At 41.0% G+C, this 13,944-nt stretch overlaps 2 protein-coding genes across 3 annotated transcripts in view; one reads left to right on the forward strand and one right to left on the reverse strand.

Moving 5' to 3' along the window:
• ccdc186 (coiled-coil domain-containing protein 186) overlaps window positions 1-3,266 on the reverse strand; it is a 33,851-nt gene extending 30,585 nt beyond the window's left edge. Inside the window, exons 1-2 of the mRNA XM_042397416.1 lie at window positions 3,206-3,266; window positions 1,433-1,655 (exon numbers count right to left, since the gene is read on the reverse strand). The gene's annotated coding sequence lies outside the window, so the exon portion shown is untranslated. The remainder of the gene's footprint in view (window positions 1-1,432; window positions 1,656-3,205) is intronic.
• tdrd1 (tudor domain containing 1) lies at window positions 3,224-13,779 on the forward strand. 2 transcript variants are annotated; one of them, XM_042397414.1, is made up of 26 exons: window positions 3,224-3,280; window positions 3,599-3,763; window positions 3,937-3,974; window positions 4,067-4,127; window positions 4,558-4,672; window positions 4,801-4,861; window positions 4,990-5,070; window positions 5,166-5,345; window positions 5,448-5,591; window positions 5,731-5,896; window positions 6,032-6,115; window positions 6,195-6,371; window positions 6,669-6,776; window positions 7,011-7,181; window positions 7,368-7,637; window positions 8,033-8,164; window positions 8,619-8,726; window positions 8,935-9,102; window positions 9,554-9,886; window positions 9,977-10,093; window positions 10,201-10,332; window positions 11,953-12,120; window positions 12,227-12,634; window positions 12,823-12,888; window positions 13,021-13,064; window positions 13,235-13,779. In XM_042397414.1, exons 2-26 carry the CDS (start codon window positions 3,607-3,609, stop codon window positions 13,304-13,306), a joined length of 3,561 nt encoding a protein of 1,186 aa, XP_042253348.1. In that variant the 5' UTR covers window positions 3,224-3,280; window positions 3,599-3,606; the 3' UTR covers window positions 13,307-13,779. The 2 variants fall into 2 exon arrangements, with proteins under 2 accessions (XP_042253348.1, XP_042253349.1); XM_042397415.1 differs by having other exon boundaries at window positions 12,826-12,888.
• The last annotated feature ends 165 nt before the right edge of the window (window positions 13,780-13,944 follow it).

Genomic DNA, 13,944 nt, shown 5'->3' on the forward strand with positions numbered 1-13,944 from the left:
GTGTTGCGCCAGGAAAAGCCCTGACAAGGCAAACAACAAACATGATATTTCCTCATGTTACTTCTCTTGTGACTTGCAAGTTTACCTCTTATCAAAAATAACTCAAAGACATGCCCCACATACACACACTCTTTTGCTTTGACTCACACTAGGAGGTGTGGTCCTGTCAACACTTGTGACGTAGTTACACCTGTAGGTATGTGGTGCAGAACGTAATACAACCTAGACAGTTTTCTAGATTACTACATAGCTGCATTGCATTTACTTCATCATCAAAATGTTTGGGCAATCCATTCAGAGATCATGGTGAAACACACTAAGTCAGTCTAAAAGAGAGGGGGTTTTATGATGTGTGAATTAAGTTTTGAAATATATTACTATTAACTATGTCTATTGGCCTATAGGTATTAAAATCAATAGGATGCAATATGTTAAACCATACAAAGCGTCTCATAAGGGCTTGTAAATGACAGCCCACATGGTCACTCTCAATACCTTGATGGTACAAGTTTCTATTTCACTTTAACTTGGAGATATTAGGAATTTAACCAGCTACTAACCCTGTGCTCACTGAAACAGAAACTGAAAAGCTTAATAAACAAAGTAGCCCTGCCTCAGTTTGATTTATAGTCTTGGCTTGAACCTCTTAAAACACAGTTACACATTATTCACTTTAACTGGGAACAGCTCTGTCAGCATCTGCTGTGTTATTAACTGCTGAAAGATAACAGAATAACTTGAAGCCGTGTATAGTAAATATTTGAACATCTCTCTGAATTGTTGTCTTGGAAGATGATGTGTAATGATTAAGAACACCCCTATCTCTGTAACAACAAGTACCCCCTGCAGTACCATTTGTCCTACCTCTTTTAATACCATCTTATCTATACTGACTATAGTTGTCACCCTTTTGCCATATCACACAACTTAAAATCGAAATGTGGGAAACAGCTGCATACAGAAACACACTTAAACAGTGGATGCAAAACAGCTAACACATGCTATGGTGTCATGCCATTACTGCCAAATAAGTTAAGGTAATAGCCTTATTTAAGAGACCCTGTAGGTGCCCATGCACCGGGATGGTTACTGTGTAGTTAGCAAGCAGCAGGCCGGTGCACCATTTGCATTTACTGCCGTTTTACTGGCACTTCGGTTCATTTTTTGACGTTAGCCCAACCGAATTATGTTGGTTTTAGCCTGCAGGCGTGCTAGCCATACCTATCGTAAAACATATCAAACTAACAATAGCTGGTACAACTGGATTTACCCTGCACACTGACATATTGCATGGAGGCAGTGCTTGCTTTAGCTTGCGAAGCTAACGTTGATATGAGAGGCGCTAGCTCGCTTATAGTGCAGCCAGCTAACACTTCAGCTAGCGTCGCTAACACTAGCATCTACCACAAATGAAGTTATTATCTTCACCTACCGATTGCGATAAATCCATGTGTATTTCAATTTGCCGTTAATCGGGGTAATGGTGAACTTTGAGCCTGCTGTCCGCCCAGCTGATCGCCCCAACAAGTCACTTTGATGTGACACATCAACAAATATGGCCACTGTGGGAGAAGAGATGAATTGATATGAACCAATGATAGCCCAGTGTTGAGTGACGTTAGTGTGACGTAGGCAAACGGCAGGTACTCCTCCACCTGTTTTTAAAAAAAACAGATGAGAAGCAATGAGTACCAGGGCTGTTTCTAGCTTTTTGGGGGTCCTATGACTTTTTTAAACACAGTGTTTTAAATAAACTATACATTTACATATACGAATAAACATAAAATTAAGTATTATACATTATAAAGTGACACTAGAAAGATCAAGATAAAAGTGCCAAAACGATTTCGCAAATCAGGCAACTTAAGTGTTATTTATTGGGCCTAATGAAAGTGGCATAAAGAGAAAGGTGCAAATGAACTATGAACAAATAACAAATTACACACAATTATCACTATGAAGAATAAAACAGAAGACTTTCAATCATCATCATCATCATAATCATCATCATCATCATTATAGGACAGCTGCTGGCCAATCTCATGATTGAGGACACATGGTTACCCAAAGTGTCAATTTATACTATTTGGGGAGAGAAAAAAAAAAAAAAAAATTGGCGCAGTGGGGGCCCCCTAGCGGTGATGGGGGCCCTATGCACATGGGTAGTCTGCGTATAACAAGAAACGGCCTTGATGAGTACACAACCAGAAAGAATAAATTAGCAACATTGGATTGACAGGAATATAATTTATCTTGCAGATTTACAAGATGATGAAGCTCAAATTCTCATTTATGAGGAATTTCACAGACATAAAAACTTTTCCAGTCACTTATAAAGAATATTAAATGGTAATAAATGCTATTCCTGGTGGAATCCTTCAACTAATGAAATGCCACTCTGAGAGGTAAGAGTTACAGGCACTTGAACCTTCTTTGTTAACAGAATAAATATTAAAAGTCACAAATGTACAAATAAACATGTAAGAAATTCATTTTTACGGCAAAAGGAAAATTACAATTTTAATTTCCTCTAATTTCATTTTTTTAATGATTCATCCTGTTTATAGCAAATGAATATAATGTCTAGTATTCTAACTTAATAAGGTTACTTATCTATACTGTGTGTATATGTATATATACATTTGTGCTTACTCCTGCTGCTTTGACACTTCAGTTTGTCTGTGTGAGATCAATTTATCTTATCTAATCTTAAGACACTAAGGTGTCACTAAGGTCTTGAAGGTAAATATGCCATTATTTGCCTTTCTAGTTTCACATCAATTAATTTATTTTAGTTTTGTACGACCTTAATAGTAAGTGTAGCTTACTATACTTTAATGTCTGACATTACTAACACAAACACAATGACAACGTCCTTGCTGACCACAGTTAATGCAGATCAATTTGACGCTATAAACTCCGATTAACGTTGAACGCACCTCATTGACTGCTTAAGGAAAACGCCCTTAATTTCGTCTACAGTCACTTTACCTTGCGGTAATTGCAAACATTAATAACACTAACATGTAGCCTACTAAGATAGATATATAAATATATTCGCTACAGTAAGGACAGAAAATGCTCAGCAATTTTTATGTTACTGGAAACGATTAGCAATAAAAGCAAACGAAATATAAAACATACTATCAGAGGTCAATGTCTGAACAAAAAAAAGCACGAACATGTCAATTAAAATCATCCTGACCTTTTGACCTTTCTGCAGTTGAGGCCACTGCGCATGTGCAACGCTTTCATCTCTTCTACCAACACGTGCACTCAGGTAAAACGTTGACCGTGTAACATGAATTTTAAAACCATAAAATATACATCTATAGATTCTTATTTTGGTCGGCATCTAGTTGTGCTCCGTAGTACACAATTACTTAAGTTTCTTGCAGTATTTTTTGCTAAATTATAACCGTTTTTATTAGCTAGCTAGTTAACGAGCTAGCCGGAAGCGTAACTTTACATGACGTAGCTGTTTCATTACCATTAGCTATAAGTTAAACAAAACTTTTAACACTTTGCATGCCGTCATTAATGTTATTCATATTTTAATAAACTGTTTGATCTTATATAATTTGAATGATATTGACAGCTGCAGCTATGAAAAGTTCATTTTCCCCTAACTTGGTTCGGCCTAACCTGCCCTTGAGGAAACCATCATCGAGCCCCATGGCTCTTTGCGCCGCATCGCTTCCGAGACAGCTCATCATGCCCGCTGCAACACCTGAGCGGCTGGCGTTAAGCGCCATCGGAGACGGTAAATCAATGCCGCCATTATCAGATAACTAGCCGGCGAAATTTTGCATGGCCATACCCAGCAAACTTTTAATTAAAAGCAGTATTTTAATCAATGAAGACTTTGTTTGCAACTAAATGTACTTAAGACTATTTGTTTCAACAGTTTAATTTCCCTTTTTTTCTTTTTTGCAGGTCCCATTAATTCACCAACCATTATGGATAAAGCTGCAGTATGTATCAAACTTCATCTTTTGCAAAATGAGTGTGTTCTGTAAAAAATGAAAGCCCTCTCCTCAGTGCTTTTTTTTTCTTGTCTTAACAGGTGTTAGGATCAATGCCACCAGCACTGACTGTATACTTCTGCAACTACTGTGGTCAACAAGGTAGTACTGTCAACATTAAAGTCACAATGCTGCATGAAGGGGTACATAAAGTTACACTTTTTTATTCCAGCCAGAGGCTCCACACCTGGTAAATTCACTGATTAAAAGATGATGCTCTTGGCCGTAACTGGCAATAGGTTTCACAGCTCTGTGGGATATTATTGGGGTACCTCAGTGCTTGTGTACCTGCGGATGTACAATTGAATGAGCGTCATACAATAATACAGTAATAATACACACATGTGAGGATTTTGTCTTCAGCTCATGTGCTGCTATTCCAGCTATGGCAAGATGTTTTCTAGTGCTTTATGTGTATTGATGTGAACTGTTTAATGTAAGATGATACAGATGGGTCAGTGAAAAAAGAAAAGTCACCATATATATGTATAGATTTTAATTCAGACATGACTAACCACTGTTCACTTGACAGGGAATTTTCGGTGCAAGCGCTGCAAGAAGACGCCTTACTGCTCTGTGGTATGCCAGACGGAAGACTGGAAGGCACACAGACACTTGTGCAAGCCCGTTGATCCAGAACCTGCAAAGTAAGCTGATTCAGTGACTGTTAGCCGTCTTTGTGCTGTATAGTACTAACAAAAAAAGCCTAGAGTGGAATTGGTACAATATATATCCAATAAATAGTGTGTAATCACTTGTTTTTCTTAAATTGTAGAGAGAATTCAAAGGACGCCACTGCTTCGTCAGTGATAGCAGATAGCCTGGTGGAGTCAAAGGTAATTGCAATACTTTGACGATCCTCCTTATGGAAGTAAAAGTTTCAAGCTCCCCATTTACATGATTCGAAAAAGCCTTGTGATAGAAAAGTAGGTATAGTAATCATTGGGTTACCTGTTTATTTAAGCATGGTGATGCATCCAGCTTCCAGAGGGTCTATTTGAAGGACTTGCAGAAGACTAAAGCCGTTAAGGAAGCAGACATGCAGGTACCCAGATTGCCTTAAATCTGAAAGATTGATCTTTTTTGTGTTGTTAAACACCAAAATCCAACATGTGTTCGTGTAACTGTGTGTGGTTTTAGGCAACAGTTGTGGAGTTCTACAGCCCCAGCAGGTTTTTTCTCCTCACCCAAAGCCCCGAGATCCTTGAAGCTCTGCAAAGCATCAGCACAGAGCTTCAGAAAACCTACAGTTGCCCCTCAGTGACGACACATGTACCTTGTGTTGGGGAGGTTTGCGCAGTACAGTTCTCCTGTGATCTGGTGAGCTTTTTCAAACAACATGACAAGAGACACAAGTTTTAGTATGCACACTGTGTCACGTTTTTGCTCTCCTGCACTTCCTGTATTTTTTTTTATGTGTAGAACTGGTACCGAGGCCTGGTCAAAACTTTGGCTGCCGACCAGAAGACAGCCAATGTCCTTTACATTGACTTCGGCAATGAGGAAGATGTCCCTGTGGACAGGATCAGACCCCTGGCTGCCAATTTGAAGCCATTTTGTCCATGTGTGAGTGCAAATTCACACCATACATATTGGTTGCATTTTATCATGTGTCCAGTGTGTCTTGATATAACATTGACTGTAACAGTCTATGGTCTCTTACAGCTGGCATGATGACACTAGCTCTTGAATCTGTTCCCTTTAGGCAATTGAGTGCTGTATTGCTGGGGTGGTGCCAGTGACTGGCAACTGGTCAGGCGAGTGTTGTATTGCAGTGAGGCAGCTGTTGACCGGCAAGGCAGTGACTGCGACAGTGGTGGAAACGCTAGAGAATGGTCGCATCCATGTCGTGGACATCCTGCTTTCCATGGGTAGGTTATATAGAGTTTGGATCGCTGATAATCACGATTCAGTTTAAAGAACTGTTAAAAGCACAGTTAAAAGAATTGCTAATTAAAGTCTGAAGTCAAAGTCAGCGACATTCTTGCTTCTTTTTTTTTTTTTAGGAAAACAGCTCAGCACGTTCCTGCTTGAGCAGGGCTACGCAGCAGAGGAAACAGTCAGTGTTACACCAACTGAGCAGGAAATAAGTAAGCCAGCTTCATAAGTACTTTCCCAGCCTATCTCCAATCGGTCTGCAGTTTCAGTCATCTATTTTGGCTTCCTCAGATGCCATGGTGAGCGCATCCTTGGAAAACTTCAAGCGTCTCTCCGACGGGAAGGATGCCAACACCTGGGCTCAGCCGCCGGAGCCACTGACACAGGCAGTGGGCGACTCCTTCACCGTTGTGGTCACCCACTTCCAGTCACCAAATGAAATTGTCGTGCAGAAGGTGGAGAACGCTGGTAAGTAGCATTTGTTCTGGTACACACTACTTAAACCTCTGGACCTCGACAAATTGGCTGATATTAAGAGTCAGAATTATTCACCAAATCCATTTTAAGGATTTGGTATTCCCTCCTCTGAGGGTCAACTACCACAAAATATATTCTCACTTTATGAGAAACACTAATGTCTGAACATTGCTTTAGTCTTTGTACATACAGCTTCCTCTAAAATTTCCCTTCAAAATATTTTATCCTGGCATTTTTTTTACAACTTTAGAACGACACACTCACAATGACACATCCATTCATTAACAGGAGTGATTCAGGAGTTGCAGTTGAAGCTGAGGGAACACTGCTGTCAGGTCCCGGACCCTCAGAACTTCAGACCAGCTCCTGGCACTGTTTGCTGCGCCCAGTTCTCAGGTACATCACACATGAACACTTGGAGAATATATCACCCTGTAAGACATTGCGGTAGAGTACAATATGAGAGTTTATTCAGTTAAAATATGGCTGATTTGTAGCAGTTTATCGTTTCAACAATTACTTAACAAGCTTGGTGACAGTATTGCAGCTAAACGAATCAATACAAGACACAGAAGATTTCAAACTGTGGACTGTTTAATCCATCCTCTGACCTCTGTGTGATTCCTCCAGAGGACAAGCAGTGGTACAGAGCTAAAGTGCTGGCGTATTCCTCAGAGGAGCGCGTGTGTGTCGGATACCTTGACTTTGGTAACTCCGAGGAGGTAGATTTAGGCCAGTTGCGACCTATCAGCACTTCACTCCTGGCCCTTCCCATGCAAGCTATGCCTTGTGGTTTAGCAGGTAGTATCTACACTGTGACACATGTTTTTAATGTTTAGAAAGTTTTTTTTGGTTGTTAAATTACTGTATGTATTTGGTGGCTCTATATTGAAAACATGTATGTATTGAAACTCACGCCTTTCAGTCTCTCTTAAACAAGTTGTCTTATACACTCACTCAAACATCTGTCATCGGGGTCCTTTCCAGGGGTGCAGCCCGTTGGGGAGAGCTGGTCAGAGGACTGCCTGTTGGCCCTGCAACGAAGGGTATCAAACAGAATACTGCGCATTGAGATCCAGGGAGCGCACGATGGCAAGGCCTTGGTGGCTATGATTGATGAGGCCAGTGATCCTCAGGCCAACGTAGCCGAGCTGCTGATCTCTGCTGGTTACGCGGCTCCTGCTCCTGTTAACACCAGCGGTGACCAGCAGGCTGACCAGGCAACTGCTGCTGCTGCTGCTCCTGCAGAACCACATGGTGGGAAATGTCTGGAATAAATCTTACAAAATTTACATTCAGTCCCAGTTGCAGTTTTTTTTTTTTTTTTGAAACTGGGAATGAAAATATCAAATTTGATCTAAAACATCAGAAATGATCATTGTCTTGAAGTGAATGGTTGTTCCTCTTTTGGGAAGTGTGTGGATTTTACAAGATATTTAATATTAGGCTACTGTTAGTTAATTGAAATGTCAGTTGATGCTCTCTGTGGCTGTTACGTCATAAATCTCAAGTTTAGTCACAGTTTTCTTCACTCAGTGATGTAAGCTTGCAGCTATCTCTGCCATCACCTTGGTTATAAAGTGCAAAATGTAATTGGACAGACATCTCTGTATGTGTGTGATGCATGTTTTGTGTTGAAATGTTCTCTTCAGTGTCTACTCCAGTCGGTGAGCCCCTGTCGTGGTCTTGTGCTGAGCTTCCCAGTGAAGGCCAGACAGTGGCGCTGTTAGCCAGCGTCGTGGAGAACCCAGGAGAGTTTTTCTGCCGCATTGACAATCCTACAGGTATTGATGTTTCTTCAGTCTAGAGAGCCGTTGTTACTGGTTTTTGACTACAAAAAAAGTTCGACAGGCTGATAAGTGTTAGTAAGAGTTCATGTCCAGAAACAATGCTGACTGTTTATTATTGCTTTTCTCTCCTACATTTCAGAAGATGTTAATCTTTAATCATCCAAATATTACAGCTGGTCATCAGTGACACACTGTATGGTTCACTTTGTCTTCTGTCATATATTTTATGGACACAAATTTATATTGGCCCCACAAAATTACAAGGACAAGTGGACTAATGTTTCCTTTAATGCAGCAAATTATTTCTCGCTCTTCCAGAACGCTGCAAATATCTTTAAAAACTACGGAAAGCACTGCAGTGTATTATGATGTACCAAGTTTCTAATTATTTCAGACGTCCACACAAGATTTCACTTTAGTTTATTTAATATTTTTATGTCTCCGTCAGACCACGAGCGGCTGATAGAGCTGGGGATTGAACTGAAGCTGCATTGTGAGGCAGATGTCTCACCTTTCGTGCCCAAAGTGGGAGAGCCCTGTTGTGCCATGTTTCCTGGTGAGACCATCTAATGCACCACTGGTTTTGATAAACACTGTCAGCTCCTAAGACTGTTACTGTGGCAAGTTATTCTTTGGTTCAAACACATTTTCAAACACATGGTACAGTGTCCTAATGATTTTAATCAGATGACATATGGAATGATCTTTTTTCTTATTTGTTTTGGGTGATTTTTGTTTTACATGATGTGCTTTTTGCTCCACAGGTGATGGAGCCTGGTATCGTGCGACGGTAAAGGAGCAGTCTGAAGATGATGTGGTGGTGAACTTTGTGGACTACGGTTATAGCATGAAAGTGGAAAAGAGCCACCTTAGATCCATTACACCCCAACTCCTGACACTCCCCTTCCAGGCCATTCGCTGCTGGCTCACAGGTTGTGTGTGTGTGTGTGTGTGTGTGTGTGTGTGTATGAGAGCGAGAGAGTGTCAGTATGATAAAGAGAGTGAAAGTCTTCCAAGTTAATATGACATAAAAGCAATTTCTGAAAATTGCTTTCTTATTTAGCGCAGGTTTTAATTGCATAACTCTGTCCTCCACATGTGGCCCTATATTAAATATGTGGCAGAAATCAGAAATCTGTGGTATCAAAGGGGAATCAAATGATATATGATACCAAATGTGGCATTAAATGAGATCAAAATACAGTATTTCTTGGCATATTTAGAGCTTGAGCCTGTAAACCAGACAAATTTTGCACAATTAAAGATGAATGGTTACACTTTTTCATAAAAGATGGCTAAAAAAAGGGCAGTTTGGAGGTGATCCTGTAATTTGCATTAAATAAATGTTTGTTTGTTTTTAAATGTGTGTATGTTTGTATTCAGGTGTGGAGCCCCTAGGTTCAGAGTGGAGCAGTGAAGCCCTACTCTGGTTCCAGGCTCTTGTGGATGGCGAGAAGCTCTCTGCATGTGTCCGCTCCATCACTGAAGAAGGCTACGGCGTAGAGCTGGAGAGCAGAGGGCAGAACGTGGCAGCTGCCCTCATTTCTGAGCAACTAGCCAAAGCCCCCGGAGAGATTCCCAAAGAGACGCATGCAAACACAGCCTCTGGAGTAAAACAGCAAGAGAGCGAAAGCCAAATACCGGTGCAAGCCTCCAACCAGACAGGCAGTTCGAAGGAGATGCCAATTAAAGAGCTTACTGTGGCAGCACCATCAGGTCAGCTAGACTGCTGGCATCCTTAAGATGAAATGCATCGGTTGATCATTTGAGAAGCCTGATTGAAACGGTGCGTAATTCTTTTTTCAGCTCCGTCTTTTCCAGCGGACTGGAAGACAGAGGAGCTGCCTCTCAACGAGACCTTTCAACCTTGCATCGCAGCCGTCACTAGTCCTTCCCTGTTCTACCTGATTGCTCCCAGCCGGGGTCAGAACACTCACTCACTTCTCTCTCTCTGTCTAATGAGAAGATGCATGAATGATGAAATTCCGCTATGCTTCGCTGTTGTTAATGCTGTGCTGTGGTTGTATTAGTGGACCAGCAGAAGCTTCAGGAGGTGATGATGGAGCTGGCTGCCTACTGCAGCAACAACCAGGCCTCTTTATCCTCCTCCACTGTCCAGAGCAAACTCGCCCCAGGGGCTGCCTGTTGTGCCCAGTTCTCCGGTGAGGAACATACTTATTATTCATTTAATACATTGTCACCGGGCAAGTGCTCATGTAACCTTAACATGTGGTCTTTCTGTCACGTTGCCAAACACACTGCAGCAGCAAAGTGCATTTTTAGCCCTACGCTCATAATGCCCTTTCTGTTTGTCAAGTTTCCTCCAAAACATTTTATGAAGCGTCTAATTTGATACATAACTAGAAGTAAATGGCATCTGTTAAACCTGAACATATGCAAATGGTTCATCAATGCAACTCCTTCTAAATCTAGCCACACATAATCACTATGTATATTAATGCTGTATCATTATATTGACATATCTAGACTTTTAGTAAATGCTTTCTTTTACTCAAACACACCTTACGACCACACTTTCACAATGAGGTAGATAAGTTTTTACATCACGTCATGGTTTACGAGGAAGTTGCATTCAGAGTTTAATAAATACTGTTAGCTTGGGGAAAACCCCGTCTTTGCTCAGGCAGTATTACTACCACACATCCTTTAATGACTACAGGCAAGTAGACCCTGTGAGGACAGACCAGCTGATTCATCAGTGAGCTGTACTCTCTCTCTCTCATGAACACAAATCTGTCGCCATCAATCTCTCTTTCTTTCATTCTCTTACCCAGTTTACATGTTTGCTCTCCGACTTGTCTCAGGACCCCACCTGCAGCCGTTACCCCTGCAGACCTAAGCTGGTAATTTGGTGTCTGCTAGTAGGTATAATTACACAGCGCGTGTGCAGCCGAGCTTAGGAGCGGCTCTTCTTTAAACACAGTATACAAGTATGAGACTATAGCCTGGCATACATTCCGCAGCCCAGCTAACAACAGGGTCTGGTCTGTTTTTAATGGAGTTTTCAGTGCTGTCTGTAGGTTCTTAGCTGGTAATGGTGCATCAAGTTTTAAGGGCAGCTCTGTGGGTAAAATCATCTCTTAAATGCTGGGTTCAGGGCTTTTTTGGAAACCTATTTGAATGTTTACCAAATACGAAACATTTTTTTTTACTGTTTGTACACGTTGTTGACCTTACCGTGTGTCCAAACGGAACACAAAGCAAATTTTGCGAAAAGTAAAGCAAAGGTGGCGTAATTGTATAAAAGTCAATGGAAAGACTCAAGAAGATGCAAATACGCCTACGTTGAAAATGTTTCAACTTGAGCGAAAAATTCAAGCTCATCCCAGGGCTTATAAACGTAAGACACAGTTACACTCCCATACACGCAGTTTCTGCATCTGTTGCTAGATATCTTACATCTAACGTCTGTTTTGTCAGTACGTTGGCTAATTTGGTCAAATAAACTAAGATGCAAGGTGAAAATTTGTTTTGTTCTTTGAGCACACTGAGCAGAAAGAAAACTGCATGGAAATTCTTAGGGAGGATTTGTTTGTTTTCCAATAGTTTAACTGTATAATTCCAGTTTTCAGTAAAACATTTATAATAAACAAAGCACATTACATGAATACACAAGCAGATCAAAGCAGTGAAATGAACAAAAAATACCCTCTTGAGGTTGTGACATGAAGTTACACTAATATTTTAAAATGTTTTAATTCTTAGCCTTTGCTATTTGTCACAAAGCCACCGTAATATTAAATGAATCATTATTTTTCCAGCTGATAATAACTGGTATCGTGCTGTGGTCCTGGAAGTGGGTGAGAATGAGATGAGTGTCATCTACGCAGACTACGGCAATACAGAGAAGGTGCCAGTCTCCCGAATCTTGCCCATCCCCATGCACCTGCTGCAGCTCCCCTTTCAGATCACCCGCTGCACCCTCACTGGTAAGATAATAGTGCTGTTATTCTTTCTCTCCGGAATTAAAACTTAACCACAGTTAACTTTTGTAATTGCTACTGGCTGTCTCTGAACCTTCTCCTTCACTCTCAGGTAAAGAACTCTTTCCCGCCGAGTGGCCAGAGGAGGTGCAGCAGATGTTTAAAAGCCTGCTAACGGATGGCGTCCTCGCCACCGTCCAGTCCTTCGATGGCTCTGCTAACATCCTTTCACTGACTCTGCCCGCTGAGAGCGGCGGGGGACACGTCACTTCCATGATCTTGGGTGCACTACAGGCCGACACCAAGAGTAATCCTTGCCCATCCAGCACGGTGAAGACTGACAGCAGCACATCCACTACCAACACTACAGCTGACCCTGACTGCCCCCAGCCCAGGTCGACACCTGAAACCCAAAAGGTGCTGGAAACTACAACGGCTACCAGTGGCCCAAACATAACCTCAGAGCCGACGCCCCGGACTCCACAGCAGAAGAAAAACACTTCTGCAGAGTCTGTCAATGGTTGGTCAAGTCAGAATTTCACAGTGCGATTGTAGAATTCAGTTTCTAGTTTTGACTAATAAGTCTGTAAAATATTATTTATTTTTAGCCTTTTAGGTGAAGACACAACATGAGCTAAATATTAGCCCAGTGCTTTCTGATACTGGTGCAATTGATGGAATTGGAATGGCATTATGCATGTTTTCCAGAAGATCCAGTACAGAAGATTATTGAACAAATGGAGCCACCATGCAGGATCAATACAAAGACTAATGGTATGTTTGTTTTTAAGATCATGTTTTTATATTTTATTGCACTTCAGGCTTTGTCACACTATGATCAGTTTGTGACTTTTCACGGTGTGGTAGCATTGACTTTCATTCACCGGCTCTTTGTTTGAACTCCAGACCCTCAGACGTCTGGCTGCTGCTGTCTGAGCCTGAAGACTAAGGTCAGAGCTGCTTTCACTGTTTCACTATTGATAGATCTTAATCATGTTCATTGACATACATTGTTTTGTTATACTTGTTAAAAGGTTTTATTGTATCAGTAGGTAACGCCTGGCAAAAAAAATTGAAACTGCAAACGGATAATAGCTGTGACTTTTCTTGCCTTTCACAGATTGACCACCTGGAACAGTTGATTCAACTGCAGCTTTCTCTCATCAAGGAGTTAGTGGGACAGACAAAATGATTTATACTCCTCTTCGCCAATTTGTTCAAATCAAGTTGGTTGTTTTTTTCGGACCATATTTCTTTAACACAAGTTCACTCTGAATGTGGCCTCCAGAAACCGCCACCCAGCTTGTAATTTAATTTATTTTATTTGTGTGCCCTCATTAGAGATCTTACACTATGTTCAGGGCTTTTATGTTTTTAACCTGTGGTTTAATTTCAGTCACTACTTCACTTTTTAGGTTTTAAAATGTTGAATGCACTTATTAGGTTTGCCTGTTAAAGTTGGCAGAAAAATCAGCAGCAAGAGGTGTTGAAACTCAATTATCCAAGTGTGTATTTGTCTCCTGTAAGTGTGCTGTCGTGCATGCTGTGCTGCCATCTGTTCCTTTGTTCAGTCCTAATCACCTGTTCAGGTGGGATGTCCAGCCTGATTGATTTTGTGTTTGACATGTGTTTCAGTTTTTACATAAAGGTTCTGTGACAGGAAAATGTATGCAGTGAAGTTATTTTGTTTCGACTGCTTAATTTATTTGACTCGACACTTTGAACATCATCTAGTCTGAATCATTTTAATCAAATACATACTTATGTAGATTAGTTTGGAAATGAGAATTATAATAAGTACTAATGGGGAGACGTTTAAAATGCGTCTCG

The sequence above is a fragment of the Thunnus maccoyii genome, chromosome 20, assembly GCF_910596095.1.
Source record: "Thunnus maccoyii chromosome 20, fThuMac1.1, whole genome shotgun sequence".
In the NCBI taxonomy this organism is placed as follows: Eukaryota; Metazoa; Chordata; class Actinopteri; order Scombriformes; family Scombridae; genus Thunnus; species Thunnus maccoyii.